Source organism: Pseudonaja textilis, chromosome Z (genome assembly GCF_049901715.1).
Source record: "Pseudonaja textilis isolate UNSWEBS1 chromosome Z, rPseTex1.2, whole genome shotgun sequence".
Classification (NCBI taxonomy): Eukaryota; Metazoa; Chordata; class Lepidosauria; order Squamata; family Elapidae; genus Pseudonaja; species Pseudonaja textilis.
Window position 1 is genome coordinate 56,139,725 of NC_142008.1, and position 14,489 is coordinate 56,154,213.

Sequence of the window (14,489 nt, forward strand, 5' to 3'; positions counted from 1 at the left end):
TTGCACCAAAAAAGGGGCATGCATAAGCGCACCAACATGCCTACCATCACTGTCCTATTATTTCTTTTTATTTTTCTTATATGTATCCATTTCATGTATTCATAACTATGTTTATACTTATATCTATTATCTTGTAAGCAATTGACAAATCAAATAAATAAATAAATAAATAAATCGCTTACTTAGAGTCAGAAGTGCAGTTTCCATAAACACCATCTCTAGTGTGAAACTCTCACAAAGTTTTAGTGATTCAGACCAAAATAAATTGTTACTATTATTTCCTTAAGGTATTACTAAGTTGTGTTTCATCAAATACAAATAAAAGCCTGTAGGAAGAAATTCATTTATTTGTATACTCCAGAATCTTTAATAATGTTGCTTTACTTTGAATTCAATATTTGATCATACAGTGAGTCTTCAACTTACAATCATTCATCAACAGTTTCAGTTCTTCAACAGTTTGAAGTTAACAATAATACTGAAAAAGGTAACTTATGACCATTTTTCACACTTACAACCATTGCAGCAATATTTTTGCAGAGAGTTGTAACAGATCTTGCTATGGGTAGTTAATCTGTATGTATTTCTGTAAACAGAATTCTCAGTCATCCTATTCAGTTATTAAATCACAACATTGACTGTTTTTAAAACTTCGTAGGTTTCTAATACAAACTCTCAGGTCCTATATTCCTAGAACATTATTATATTGTTATGGTTTAGGAAACTATATATAAAGCTATAGTCTATAGGTATGAGAAGGGAGGCAGGAGTAAAGAGAGAAGGGCAATAAGCATGTTTTACTCAGCAGCAAAGTTTTTGCCCTTTATGGCAAAAAATGAATTGGTTCAGATTTTGATGAACATACATGTAAGTGTATTATTAGGAAATCACTTTTGTAGCAGGATGTCATCTTATAATTGATGAACGGAAGAGAAAGTTCAAAACCAGATCTCCTTGAAATCATTAGAAATATTAAAATTATATCTGAAAAAATGTTTTATTTCATTGTCAAAGAATCACAGCAAGCAGAAATTACTTTTAACAGGTTCATCGTCTTTTCTTTCATTCTACACTTTTAACTGAGAACAAACTGTATTGAAAAGTGTAGAATGAAAAAAAATAAGTGTCAGGATCAAGATGAACCTGTTAAAAATAATTTCTGATTGCTGTGATTATTTGACAATAAAATAAAATATTTTTTTCAGATACAATTTTATTGTGTCCCATTAACACCTTAATTTTAAATATATATTTTTACTTCATTTTTTTTAGAATGTGTGGACGTATTTTCTGCTATTACTGCTGCAACAATTATGCCTTTTCAAAGCAAACTGGAAAGAAAGAACGCTGTTGTCGAGCTTGTTTAAAAAAAGTAACTGCCAATCCCATTGATTCTGAATTAAACTTGACACCAGAAGGATCATCTTCATCATCAAGTCTGTTAGCCTCAGCATTGTCCCTGGTCCACAAAATTTTGGGTGAGCTTCAATATATTTTTCAGAATTTACTGTGACTTTACAAAACTTCAGATTTTTTTTGGTCAGTTTGTTAAATAATGCAGGATATATTTCCTAATTTAGGAGACCCTAATGAGGAAATTGAATTATCCTGTGAAACTGGGATGGTGACATGCTAGAATGATCTGTTTTCTTTCCCTACAATAGTGCAATGCTGTATTTTCACTATGGTGGAAATGTGTGCAAAAGAGCACCTAAGCTTTTGGATTTTCTTTCAGATGCATGCTTCATTCATGTTCAGGTAGTTAGGTATTAGAACCTTAATAGTACATATGCAGCACTCAAAATCTATCAATACAATAGGTTCTCCTTCAGCTCAAAAATCAGAATCTACCTTTATGAAAGTTTATGTGGATTAGGCAGAAATGGATGTGTGCTGTACGCTATTAGAAACAGCCACTTTTCAAATCTTGGAGACTGTCATTCTGCATGTAGTCGTTACTTTTTGAAATACAGTACATAAGAAATGTCTATTGGTAAAATATCAATGCAATTTGTTTAATGTCTTTTCTGGCAACCCAACCCTACAATTATTTCCCCAAAATGAAGTTTTCCTGCTACACAAATAATATTTTTATATCTTCTCCTTCTGGCATAGTTACAAACGAGGCCACTAAGTCCACAGATGATACACTGTTTGATATAATAACAGAAGAAGAAGTAGGTCGAATACAGGAATGTGATTCTGTTCACAGCAAAAATCGAACTGAAGAATCTTTGGACCATGGTGTGCCTGATCTGTGAGTAAATATAACTTTAAAAAATAGATGTTAATGCCACTGATTAGCAGAAAAGGATGTGCATGATATGTAATGGAAAGGAAAATTATTTCTTTCACATTCAAAAATCAAAAACATCGTCAATTCATAGAGAATATAATTATAGAGGGAGATTGCTTTGGCCTCTTTCAGGATTGTAAATGCATATGTTCTTTCAAAATAAACAGTATATCCAGTGGGAACATTTTGAATGCACATTCCTAGTACCAAACCAACAAAATCCCGCCACCTCCAAAAGAGCAAAAGTTTGGTTCAATCTTTTTTAATAAGGTCATTTCATCATCCTGCCTATTGAAGTTCTTGGCTGCCAAGAATCAAAGGAGAAAAATTCTGTAAGATTTTGGTCAGGAAAAGTTGCTAATTCTCATCTAAAAAGTAGTGAGCATGTCTCCACATTATGGGAGAAGATCTAGGTCTGCAGCAAGGATTGAAGTAAATAAAAGCGCAGTATAGTGGTTAAGCTGTTGGAGTAGGTCTGGGAAGTTAGGTTTACCCTTGATCACATAAGCTGTCTGAGTAATTTTGAGCCAATCCATTTGTCTTGGTTCAGTTTAGCTCACAGGTTTGTTATGGGGAGAAATTTGAGGACAGCCTTGAATCCAGGAGAGGTGGGTCATAAACCTAATAAATTTTAAGATAAAACTGAGCTGTGTGACCTTGGGACAAGCCCTCTCTCTCAGCCCCAAGAAGCAGGCAATGGTAAACCATTTCTAAAATCTTGTCAAGGAAATTGCAGAGCTTCTCCAGACAGTTGGTAGTAGTCAATGCTGACTAAAGGCACTCTAACCCACAAAGATATAATTAAGTAGGCTATGTTGTCTTTCTCAAATAAAATATTTAGCATGTGCTTGTAGCCCATAGAAAAGTTTGAAATGTTCTTACTTATATCTCTAATTTGTAATTTGGACTGTACAAATTCTTGAAGACAGTGCTTGGAAGGAATAGAAAGCAATTATCTTGAAACTATCAAAGCATCTATGCTTTTTTTTCAGGCTCAGACAGATGCTTCCTAAGCAGCTCGCAACAGCAGTAACTCAGAGCACCTAACATTAACACACCTTCCTCCTACTTTATTTACAACAACAATTGGGGTGAATTGGGCTGAGAATAATTGGCCAGAAGTCACTTAGCTGACTTTCATGGCTAAGGTGCAACTAGAACACAAGTTCTCCAGCTTTCTAGCCCAGTGCCTTAACCCTTCAGCAGAGGATATGTCAACCTACATTGTAGAGAACATATCCTCCATCTCACATCCAGCCTGCTGCTAAGCTGTTCAGTGTTATATTAAGTGTTCATCATAAGAAAGGGAAAGAAACCTTTATGCAGGCCTTATAACTTGCATTAAAGAGAGGGTCAAGGTGATGCAGCGGGGGCAGCAACTGCTCAGCTCCAGTTGGGTTTGTAGGTCTCCTGTAGGACTGCCCTCCTTCCGCTAGTAGCTCAACTTTTGGCCTGTGATTCATAACTCTCGAAGATTCTCTCCCTGACCCCTCCCCCACACCCATGAAATGCTTTGCTAATTGGGAGTAGAAATCATTTGGAACTGTTCTTTAGATTGACAGGTAAATCATAAAAAAGGGAAAAAAGTCACCATTTGAAAATATTGCCAGCATTTTTAACTTTCTTTTTTTAAAAATAAACTTTATTGATTTTACAATTAAAATAAACAAACAAACATACACAACATAGAAAAATAAGGAAAAATAAGAAAAACGAATAAAAGACAGTTCCATTATCGACAGTTTGTGGTTCCTTATTTGTAATCATTGGTGTCATATTTACAATTAAAGCTTAGTGCGAATATATAGTTACTACAGTTATAGCTTAGCCTCCTTTACAGTTTACTGTTGTTGTATTATCTATCTTCGTTCTATCCAATCATACCAATAGTTCCAACTCTTGTAATATTCTGATGCTTCTTTGTCTCTAAGTGCTAGGGTCAGTTTATCCATTTTTGCACAACTTACTATTTTCTGAATAGTCATTTCCTCTGTTGGAATATAAGATTGTTTCCAACATTGTGCAAAGGACAATCTAGTTGCTGTGAGTATGTGTAATATTATGTATTTGGCTTTTGAGGGAATTGTCTATTAAATATCCCTAGTAAGAAGAATTATAGTTTGAGTTCAATCTGTTCAGTCGTAATTTCCTCTAACCATTTTTTAATTCTCTGCCAATATCTTTGGGCTTCAGTACAGGACCACCACATGTGGTAGAATGTTCCATGTTTCTTTTTACACTTCCAGCAATTCGGATACATGTTGGGGGACATCTTCGCTAGTCTCAAAGGAGGGAGATGCCATCTATAGAACATTTTATAGGCATTTTCTTTGTATGTTGCTGATTTTGTAATTTTATTATTTCTGGTCCAAATCTTTTCCCATTCTATTAAAGTAATGCTGCGTCCTATATTTTTACTCCAAGCTATCATATTACCTTTGACTACTTCCTCCTCTAGTTCTATCTCTAATAGGTAATTATAAATTTTTGTTATTTTTTTTTTATCTGGACCTAATAAGATTTTATCTAATTGTTGTGGTTTACTATAGATTCTTTCTTATCCTGTCTGTATCTATTTTGTATTTGGATATTTGCCCAGCGGTCAATTTGTAGCCCTTGTTGTTGGAAATCTTGCCATGATTTTAAAGTTCCTTGTGTATCCAGTAAATCTTTGTATTTTATCATCTAATTAATATCCAAATTGTTCAGGTGGATCATCACCTCCATTGTTGAGATCCAAATCGGGATTTTTAGATAGTGTTTTTTCCTTATTTTATTCCAATTGGCCAATAAAGAATCTCTAATTACATGTCTATGAAAATATTTCTGTTTGGTTTTTCCTGTGTCTCATAGAAACGCATGCCACCCCCTCTGTAAATTGTGGCCTTCTAAGAATAGTATTATTTTATTCCATAAATTTACCCATTCTTTCAACCATACTGGGGATGCTGCACTGTGGTATAGTGCCATACCCCCCCTGCTCTTCATATCTTGCATTGCTTTTAAATTTATTGTCAGATTTTTCCCCTTGCCAAATAAATTTTGCAATTATCCTATTGAGTAATTGCAAAGTAGATTTTATGTATTTTAATTGGTATTGTCTGAAATAAGTAGATAAATTTAGAAAGAATAGTCATTTTGACAGTGGCAATCCTCCCTAATAGGGAAAATTTGATGCATATCTCTAGGTCTTTCTTTACCTGTTGCAATAATTTATTGTAGTTATTTTCCATTAGTGTCTTACATTGAGCCGTCAATCATATTCCTAAGTATTTAATTTTCTTTACCACTTGTAATTCCATCGCCTTTTCCAATTCTGATTTCTGTTTTTCTGTTAAGTTTTTGGTTATTAATTTCATTTTCTTTCTATTAATTTTAAGTCCTGCAACTTTTCCAAATTGTTCTAGCTCATTCAACAATTCCTGTCCTTTTTCAATTGGATCCTCAATGAAAAAGACCATATCATCCACAAATGACTGCAATTTATATTCTTCTTTCTTAATCTTTAACCCCTTTATTTCTGGGTCCTGCCTAATTCATGTGAGTAATGTTTCCAAGGATAGTACGAAGAGCAGGGGTGATAGTGGGCATCCCTGTCTAACTCCTTTCTCTTATTTTTATTGATCAAATATATTCTCCATTAATTACAATATTTGCTTTTTGTGAGGCGTAAATTGTAGTTATAGTGTTTTCAAATTTAGTGCCTAAATTCATATTATAGATTTTTGTTGGATTATGAATTGCCAATTTAATTGCCTTCTGCGCATCCAAGAATACAAGGGTTATTAGTTTTTCCGGATGGGCTTCGCATTATGCCAAGACGTCTAACGCTATTCTTAGATTGTTCCTAATTTGCCTGTTGGGGAGAAATCCATTTTGGTCTTTATGTATATACTCATTCAAGGTTCTTTTTAGTCTATTTGCTATGATAGTAGCAAAAATCTTGTAGTCAGTATTTAACAAAGAAATTGGTCTATAGTTTTGTATATGAGTCGGGGCTCTGAATCTTTCTTTGGGATCAACGAAATCAATGTGTCCCTCCATGAATCCGGCATTTTAGCTGCAAGTAAAACCTTGTTATGTATTTCCACCATAAAGGGTCCTATTTGTTCTCCTATTGCCTTGTAGAGTTCCCCTGGGATCCCATCTGGTCCCGGAGTTTTATTATTTTTTTGATTTTCTATTGCTGTTTTCAGTTCAGACCACGTAATATCTTTAATTAGTATTTCTTTCATCTCATCCCCAATTACTTTATCTTTTGCCCAAGTAATTTCTTATCATATCCTCATTTACCTCCTCCTTTTTATAAAGGTCTTCAAAATATTTATATGCAATTCCTTTTTTCTGTTCTATTCCCTGTTGGGCATCCTCATTTCCATCTATTAATTGGTAAATTAATCTGAAACTTTTTTGAGTTTGTAGGACAGCCATCTCCTTGGTTTGTTATCTTGTTCGAAGAATATCTGTCTAGCTGTATTTAACTTTTTAATCATTCCTTCCTGTTCAATTAAGTTCAATTTGTGTTTAATTACTGTCATCTCATTTTGCAATCTACAATCCTTTGGGGAACTTTGTAACTGGCTTTCTAATTCTTTAATTCTTTGTTTTAATTTGTTTTGCTGGGCATAATTTATGATATATGATATGATATATGATCATATAGTATATGATATTGTTGTGCCCATTATTACTGCCTTCATTGTATCCCAAATATTTTGCTTCGTAGTTGCCTCATTATTATTTTCTTTTAGAAAATAATTTAGTTCCTCCTTGAGTCTATTCGTAAATTCTTTTTCCTTAATTAGCTGAATGTTTAGTGTCCACCTTTTCTTTGGCTTTTGCCTACCTTTCCACAGTATCTGAATCGGGTTATGATCTGCCCATTCATTGGGTAAAATTTCAATCTCTTTTAATTCATTTACTATTTCACCATTCATCCATACCATATCAATTCGTGTCCATGATTGGTGTGGATTTGAGTAAAATGTAAATTGTTTTTTCTCCGGGTTTAATTTTCTCCACATATCTATCAAGTTTAATTCAGTCATCATTTCCACACATGTTTTCAGTAGCTCTCTCTTTTTCTTCCTCTTCCTCCCACTACTACTGTGATCTTTTTGGTGGTCCACAATGGCATTGAAGTCCCCTAAGATACAAATGTTTCTTTTTTTCTAAGCCCACTATTTTTTCATGCAAGTGTTTAAAGAATTCTTTTTGGTTTTCATTGGGGGCGTAAATTACCACTAATAGAGTTGGGGTTGAATTAATCCAGATTTGTAAAAACAGAATTCTTCCGTTGGGATCTGTCCAAATTAGGTCTGCTTTCATATCCTCTTTTACATATACTGCTATCCCTTTCTTTTTCCCGGGGTCTGCGGGTGTCATGTATAGTTTCCCTAGCTTCGGGCATTCTAAATATTTTTCACCTGACTTCCTTATGTGGGTTTCTTGTAAACATATATCTGCCTTTTGTTTAATTAATTTGGCTAATATTCTTTTCCTTTTTGTCATGGAATTTAGACCATTTATGTTAATTGATAGTATTTTCTTTTCCTCTAGTTAATTCTTGCTCTTTGTCTTGTAGTACTCCTCTTTCTCTTTGTGATTGGTAGTGTGTCCTCGGTTCTTCTCTCTCTTCTTGTTGTGTAGTTTTTGGATTTCTAGGGCTCCCGTCTCTATTCTTTTGGTGATCTTGGTCATCTTGGGAGTTTGATCTTTGCTACTCAGTTTTTCCGGGCCTACCAGTCATTCATAAAATTCTTGAACTTTTTCCATAGAATCTACTCTAATTTTCCTTTCTTCCCATGAAATTAATATCCCTTCTGGGATTAGCCATCTAAATACAATACTTTTTTAGTTTAATTTAGTTGCCAAAATTTTATAGTCTCCCCTTTGTTCTCTCACTCTTCTTGGGATTTGTTTAAGAATCAAGACTGCTTTATCTTTGTATGTAATTGTTTCTTTTCTAGATATTTTGTATATAATGGACCTTTCTTCTAGCAAATCTTACATGGTCTTCTTTTGGGCATTTGTGGGGTCTTGCATTATTTGTACTCATTCTATAAACTTTGTCCAGCTCTTTCAGAATATCATCTTTGTCTTTTTCCAACATTTCTGCTAGTATTTCTGCTATCACCTGTTCCAGATCCTCTTCTTTTGATTCCACTATGTTCTGGAATCTCAAGTATGCTGCAGCCTTATCCATCTCCAAGTAGACCAGTGAGTCTTCCATTTCTTTGCTCACATTCCTTAGGTGTTCCATCAACCATCTCCAGTTTCTTTTCAGTTTGTTCTGTCCTTTTCTCTACCTCTTTTATTGTCGATTCGTTTGTCTCTAATGCCTGCTGAATTGTTCCAATTTTCTCATCCAACTTTGAAATATCTACTTACATTTCCGCCTTTAGTTTCCCCATCTCTTCTTTTAGTTCATTTTAGTTCAGCTCTTGCCTCAATATGGTTTTTCGTCATTATTTCTTGAAGCTTCAGCATAAATTCTTGTAAGATGAGGAGTGTCAACTGGATATTGGCATTTATGGTAGAGGATTGCTTCTCCCCTGGTAATGTTTCCTTGATTGTCTTTTGTGCCATAGTTCAGGGCAATGCCGCCGTGGTTGTTAGTGTTGGAATAGTCTTCTTCCCAGTTTTAAGCGTTGTAGTAGTTGTAGAAGTCATTTCTTTGAGGATTTTTTCTGTTTTTGTATTATACTAAATATGTTATCCTAAATTAACATTCAATATTCAATAATATCAGGTGAGAGTAACTACTAATCTAATTGATTGGTTTCTCTATCTATTAGTTTCCTAATTTCCTTAGTATATTGGCAGGCTAGACACTCTTATAAATGTAAATATTATCCAAAGTAATTTCAAATTCAAATTCTAAATCAGATATATAAATATATAGAATCCTGTACTTATATCAAAATCTCTATACTTAATTTATAAATATTAATAATAATAATAACTGCTTTATCCTATCACTCTAATCCTATATATAAATACTATATATGAATCCAAATATCTATAAATACTATCAAGCACTTAATAAATATATATACTATAAAATAATTTTAAATGTTTATAAATCTAAGTAGGAATAAGTTTACCTCACTATACAACAATTAATTATTTAAAATGTAAATATCACAATTAATTATTTAAAATGATCAGCAGATATATTCAAATACTGATATTTAATTAATTATATTTATTACTTAATTGATACTTATTGCTATTATTTCCTTTGTTTTTCCTATATACAGTATTTAAATGAGATATAAACCTCAATATTGCTAATCCATCAACTAAATCAGATAGTTACTACAATCAATTTTCTTTCTTTCTTAACTGTAACTAAAGAAAAAAAATTAATAGAGGAATAATTAGTCCAAACAGCAAAGATTAGAAAGCATGAAGTATCTTAATGTAACTCTTCAACTCTCCATATCTGAAGTTAGAAAGTTCCGTCTCCAAGCACACCGGAAGTGGAGAGTTGCTGAGTAATGTCTCTGGTTTCAAAGTATCACAGCATACTCCGCTGTAGCTGTTCCTCCTTTTGCTCAAATCTCTTACAGTCAGATCTTCCAAATTTCATCACCTAATACAGTCTCTTCAATTAACACATTTCATCAGCATATTACACCTCCAATCAATAGTCCAAAAAGCTCAAGTGAATTGTTAAGTATTATCTATAGTAATACAATGGCTTTGCTTACTTCACCGCTTCCGATCTTCCTCCCGTCTCCAACTTATTAATCCAGTCTTTCCGAATGAAAACAATCCAAATTGCTCACACTTTCCAGATGTTAAACTTTTTTCCCCATTGGTATTGATGAGACAAACCTCTCCGATATTCTTGTCTTCTCTGTCTGATCATTAGCGTCCTTACCCTCTTCCGTCTCCCAAGCCCTTTCGCTTTCACTGCCACTCGCATCCACTTCTTAACTGCTTCTTTCAGGCTCCGATCCAACTGTTGTTATTTTCATCTACGGGACTTCTCCAATGCTCCACGCTTTATCAAGGTCGCAGATTTCCTCACACACACTCTTCTCCATTAACCACAGTCTGTCACTCACTCGCTTCCTCTTGTAGGTGACAGTTTGGACTTCAGGACTGCCATTACTGGTTGACGGTCTCTTGTTTGTTGGTCTCTACAGGCTCCATCTATGTCGCGATGAGAATTGCTTTCTCCACACCACAACTCGAATCTCCCCACATCGGCATGTTTCTCTATAGGATATGTGCACCCCTAATGGTTGCACCAACAGCAAGAAAAGCCATGAAGGAGCTTCCCCACCTCTACTCATCCATACCTCATCACCAGAAGTCCCCATTTTTAACTTTCTTGAAGTAGCTCTTAAAATGCCTTGTTTTTCTTTTTTCAGAGGCAGAAGCACTGCCTCCCAAGCACATTATAGGCATTCAGTACAGTGGTAGTAATGATTTGGGCAGGTAAGAAAATGAATGACAGGCAACCAACTAAGCAGTGCCCTGAAGCTAGTGTGTGGGCACTGCATTGACCAGCCTTATTGTCAGGATGCATTAAGGAAAGCACATTGCCAATGGCCATGTAGTTGAGTCCTTACTATTTCTGTCAGAATAATGCAGAAAATATAAGAGATGTGTAACTTTTCATCTCTCTCTTCCCTTTCTTTGAAATATGAGTAGTGGTGAGAGGAGTTGTTCTTTTAGGCCCAGTTCAGACTATTGTGTTAGATTTTTAAAGCCCTTCATAAGTTGTGCCTAGGAACCTGTCTTCTTATATATCTTGTTATATTTGTAGATTCAAACTTTGACAGAGAATCTTCTGAAAGTATTGTTTTCTTTTTGTAGAGAACATGACATGGATGTCTACAGGAATAGCAAGGGAGAGAAATGAAGTTGCATGCCTCATGAAATCATCAGGCAAATATATAATTCATGTGATTTGTTTGATGACTAATGGCACTTGCAACTTCACTGTGATATCATCATGCCTCTAATGGATATCTGTAAGCTCACTTGATACTTTAATTTCTATTTTACCAAACCAATGTTGTTCCTTTTTTTCCAACAGTTTTTATTTCCTGGGCTTTCATGCCCTCATTTGTTGCTCAATTAATTGGTGATCTATACAGTAATTATATTTCTACAAATAACAGATATTCTTCTTAACATATTTTTAAGTTGAAGTATTACATTTTTAAATTCTTTGTAATTGATCTTGATATCTGAGCCTATATACAGATAATCTTTGGCTTACAACCACAATTGAGCCAACAATTTCCATTGCTAAGTAAGATAGTTATTAAATGAGTTTTACCCCATTTTGTGACTTTTCTTACCACAGTTATTAGAATTTATTTAGAATCATTGCAGTTGTTACATTAATAACTTAGTTATTAAATGAATCTGGCTTCCCCATTGACTTTGCTGGTCAGAAGGTCACAAAAGGTAATCACATAACCCAGGGGCACTGCAACCATCATAAAAATGAACCAGTTGCCAAGTGGCTGGATTTTGATCACATGACCACGGGAATGCTGCAACACTCGTAAGTGTGAAAAATTATCATAAGTCATGTCTAATGGAGATTTTCAGTCATCCAAGTCATAGTTGAAAAAGCACCTTTGGAACTATCATGTCACTTTTTTCAGTGCTGTCGTAACTTCTGTTTGGTGAAATAATCTTTTGGAACAAAGACGTAGTAAGAATTAATTGGTCAAATTAACTGATCATTGGTGCTATTAGCCTGTCTCTGTTGGTGTCATTCACATATAATAGGTCTCAACCCCTCATTAATTCCATGCCTTATGGGTGACATTTTCTACATAGGATAAAAGAATTTGTAATGACAGCCGGCCCTCGACTTTTACATGCTCAATAAATGGTAGGACGATGAATGTACTGATTTGACTGCTGCATAGCCAAGCTTCTGTGCACAGAGAAGGCAGTGGTGAGCTCCATAGATATGAGAACTTAATGCAAAGTAACGTATGATAAACTCAGGCATAATGTTGAAGGTATTTATTTCTTTGGCCAATTTAGCAAGTAGAAGATCTCATAAACTACATTTTAGAATTGTGTGAAAAACACAGAAAATGTCTGAGGCAACACCTGGCCTTCCGTGTTTCTTTCCCTCCCCTTTCTATCTGCAGATGGGAAAACTGAATTTAGAGATATTTCAGCAGATGCCAGCTGTTTACATTGATCTGAGTTTATTTTATTTAATAATAACAACCAGGAAATATTTTATAATCGAGTTAGGCGCCACACAACTGTTTTTAAACTGAGGGGACAAAGTTTATGAAAGCTCTTTTATTCTATATCTCATGAACCTATTATAAACAGGAATAGAAGGTCTATATAGATTGTACTATATAGACTGTACTTATCAGTGTTTAATGTGAAACGGTTCTTAAATTGAACAAAATAGGCTAAAATATTGGTGCTTTCTTCAAATCACTCTTAATTTTTGGCAGTGCATTTTCAAAATAGCAATAGATTACAAATAAAAGATGCCAAGATTTAGCCTAAGCATTTTAGAATTTGTTCCAAAACTGCTATATAATTTAGCATATTTTAATTTTGTCTTTATTTCATCAGATGAAACCTATAGCATAAGAATTAAGACTGCAGTGAGATTCTCTTCATTTTCCTTGTCAAACACCCCTCCCCCCAATACAATCATGATAGGTATATTGAGAAATGTGCAATACGTACTGCTTGTTTTCATGAGTGCTCAGGGCAACTAGGACCGAAATCAGTCTCTTATAAAGAGACAGGTCTCTTATAAAGGAAACATGCTGGTTTCTTCTGCATTACTTGTGGCAGTACCACTTTTGGAGACATTTTCATCAGTTGTATGCCACTGTCTTGTAATTTGATTTTAACACAAAAATTATTTTTTAGAACTGTTCCTAAGTTCTTTCTAAACTTCACACCAATAAAGACATAGAGAACTGGGTTGAGGCGACCATGGAAATAAGCAATTGCTTTTATGATGATCAAAGCATATGATCTGAGGCCTGCATGAGTTTCAAAAGGTTATGGGGGCATTTGTGTCAAAATGAAAGTTACAACAATAGCAAATGTTATTTGTAAAGATTTGTGCTTATGGAAGCCCTTAGCACTAAGTAAAGTTTTTACAATGATTGAATAGAATATAATCATGATGAGCATAGGACAGAAGAATCCATGTGTCATCTGAATTGTTTCTGTGAACAACTCCATTAACTGAAGAATAATTTGCAAAACATATCTTTTTGTCTAATTTTTCTTCTGTACTGAAGATGAACAGCAAGCAGCAGAGAGATTATCCAAATTGAAATGCAGACCACAGTACCCCAGAATTTTCTTTCGTGTTGATAGATATGAATTTTTGGTCACTTGCACAATTACAAAATATCTGTCAATAGTTATAGAAGTGAGCATTAACATGGGAACCATACATATTCAAGGTATAAAAACCAAGGATGATTTGACATGGTAGAGTGTAAAAGATCCACTCTTCTGCAGCAGAATAAGCCCAGAAGGGCAAAGGAAGCTGAAGTCAGCAATAGCCAGGCTCATTAAAAATATGTCTGTAAGCATTTTCACTTTTTTGTAAAAAAAAAACAAGATTATGATAACCAAAGAGTTTCCTGTCACTCCAAAGATGCAGGCAAATAAATACATGCAGACAAGGAAAACTCGCTTGAATCCCAAAAAGGTTTCTTTCATATGAGTAGCTTTCATCAGAAGTGTTATTGCTTAGAAATGCATAGTAATCATCTTCCTCCATGTTTGTGTTCCTTCTGTTCTTTGATACCTATAAGAATATATATTGGAAAATGGTTCACATGATAAATCTACAGTGCAATTTCCCCTACTTATTATTAGGAAAAGTTTCTATCATGCTTCATCAGGTTGAGATGGGGAGATGGCAAGTGCATCTAGATACAGGAGGGGAAGACGAGATTGGGGAAGGCTGCTACATTTTAATTTCCTTAGTTTGAGAATGTATCATTGTATCAAACTAACTTACAATAATATATATATATATATAGATATAGATATAGATATAGATATAGATATATAGATATAGATATAGATATAGATATATATAATGGCATTAACAATGTAAAGTAATACTAATGATATTTGAAGAAAAGAAAAAGAAAGAAAAGTTTACATCATAAAATTACCTCTCTTTTCCAAAAGGAAACTTATTTTG

At 34.2% G+C, this 14,489-nt stretch overlaps 2 protein-coding genes across 16 annotated transcripts in view; one reads left to right on the top strand and one right to left on the bottom strand.

The window, feature by feature from the left end:
• FYCO1 (FYVE and coiled-coil domain autophagy adaptor 1) overlaps positions 1-14,489 on the top strand; it is a 290,511-nt gene that overhangs the window by 245,538 nt on the left and 30,484 nt on the right. For 12 of the 15 annotated variants that reach the window (XM_087916728.1, XM_087916729.1, XM_087916734.1 and 9 more), the window contains 2 exons: positions 1,273-1,478; positions 2,116-2,257. In XM_087916728.1, coding sequence (XP_087772854.1) covers positions 1,273-1,478; positions 2,116-2,257 — 348 coding nt within the window. Of the gene's footprint in view, positions 1-1,272; positions 1,479-2,115; positions 2,258-3,288; positions 4,034-10,452; positions 11,287-14,489 lie in introns of those variants that run through there. The other 3 variants (XM_087916735.1, XM_087916737.1, XM_087916736.1) reach the window with 3 other exon arrangements.
• On the bottom strand, positions 12,998-14,057 carry CXCR6 (C-X-C motif chemokine receptor 6). Its single transcript, XM_026717828.2, is given in 10 exon segments — positions 12,998-13,162; positions 13,165-13,293; positions 13,296-13,329; positions 13,331-13,514; positions 13,516-13,572; positions 13,574-13,650; positions 13,652-13,714; positions 13,716-13,810; positions 13,813-13,990; positions 13,992-14,057. Coding segments are annotated over 10 exon segments (981 nt in total). The 3' UTR covers positions 12,998-13,064.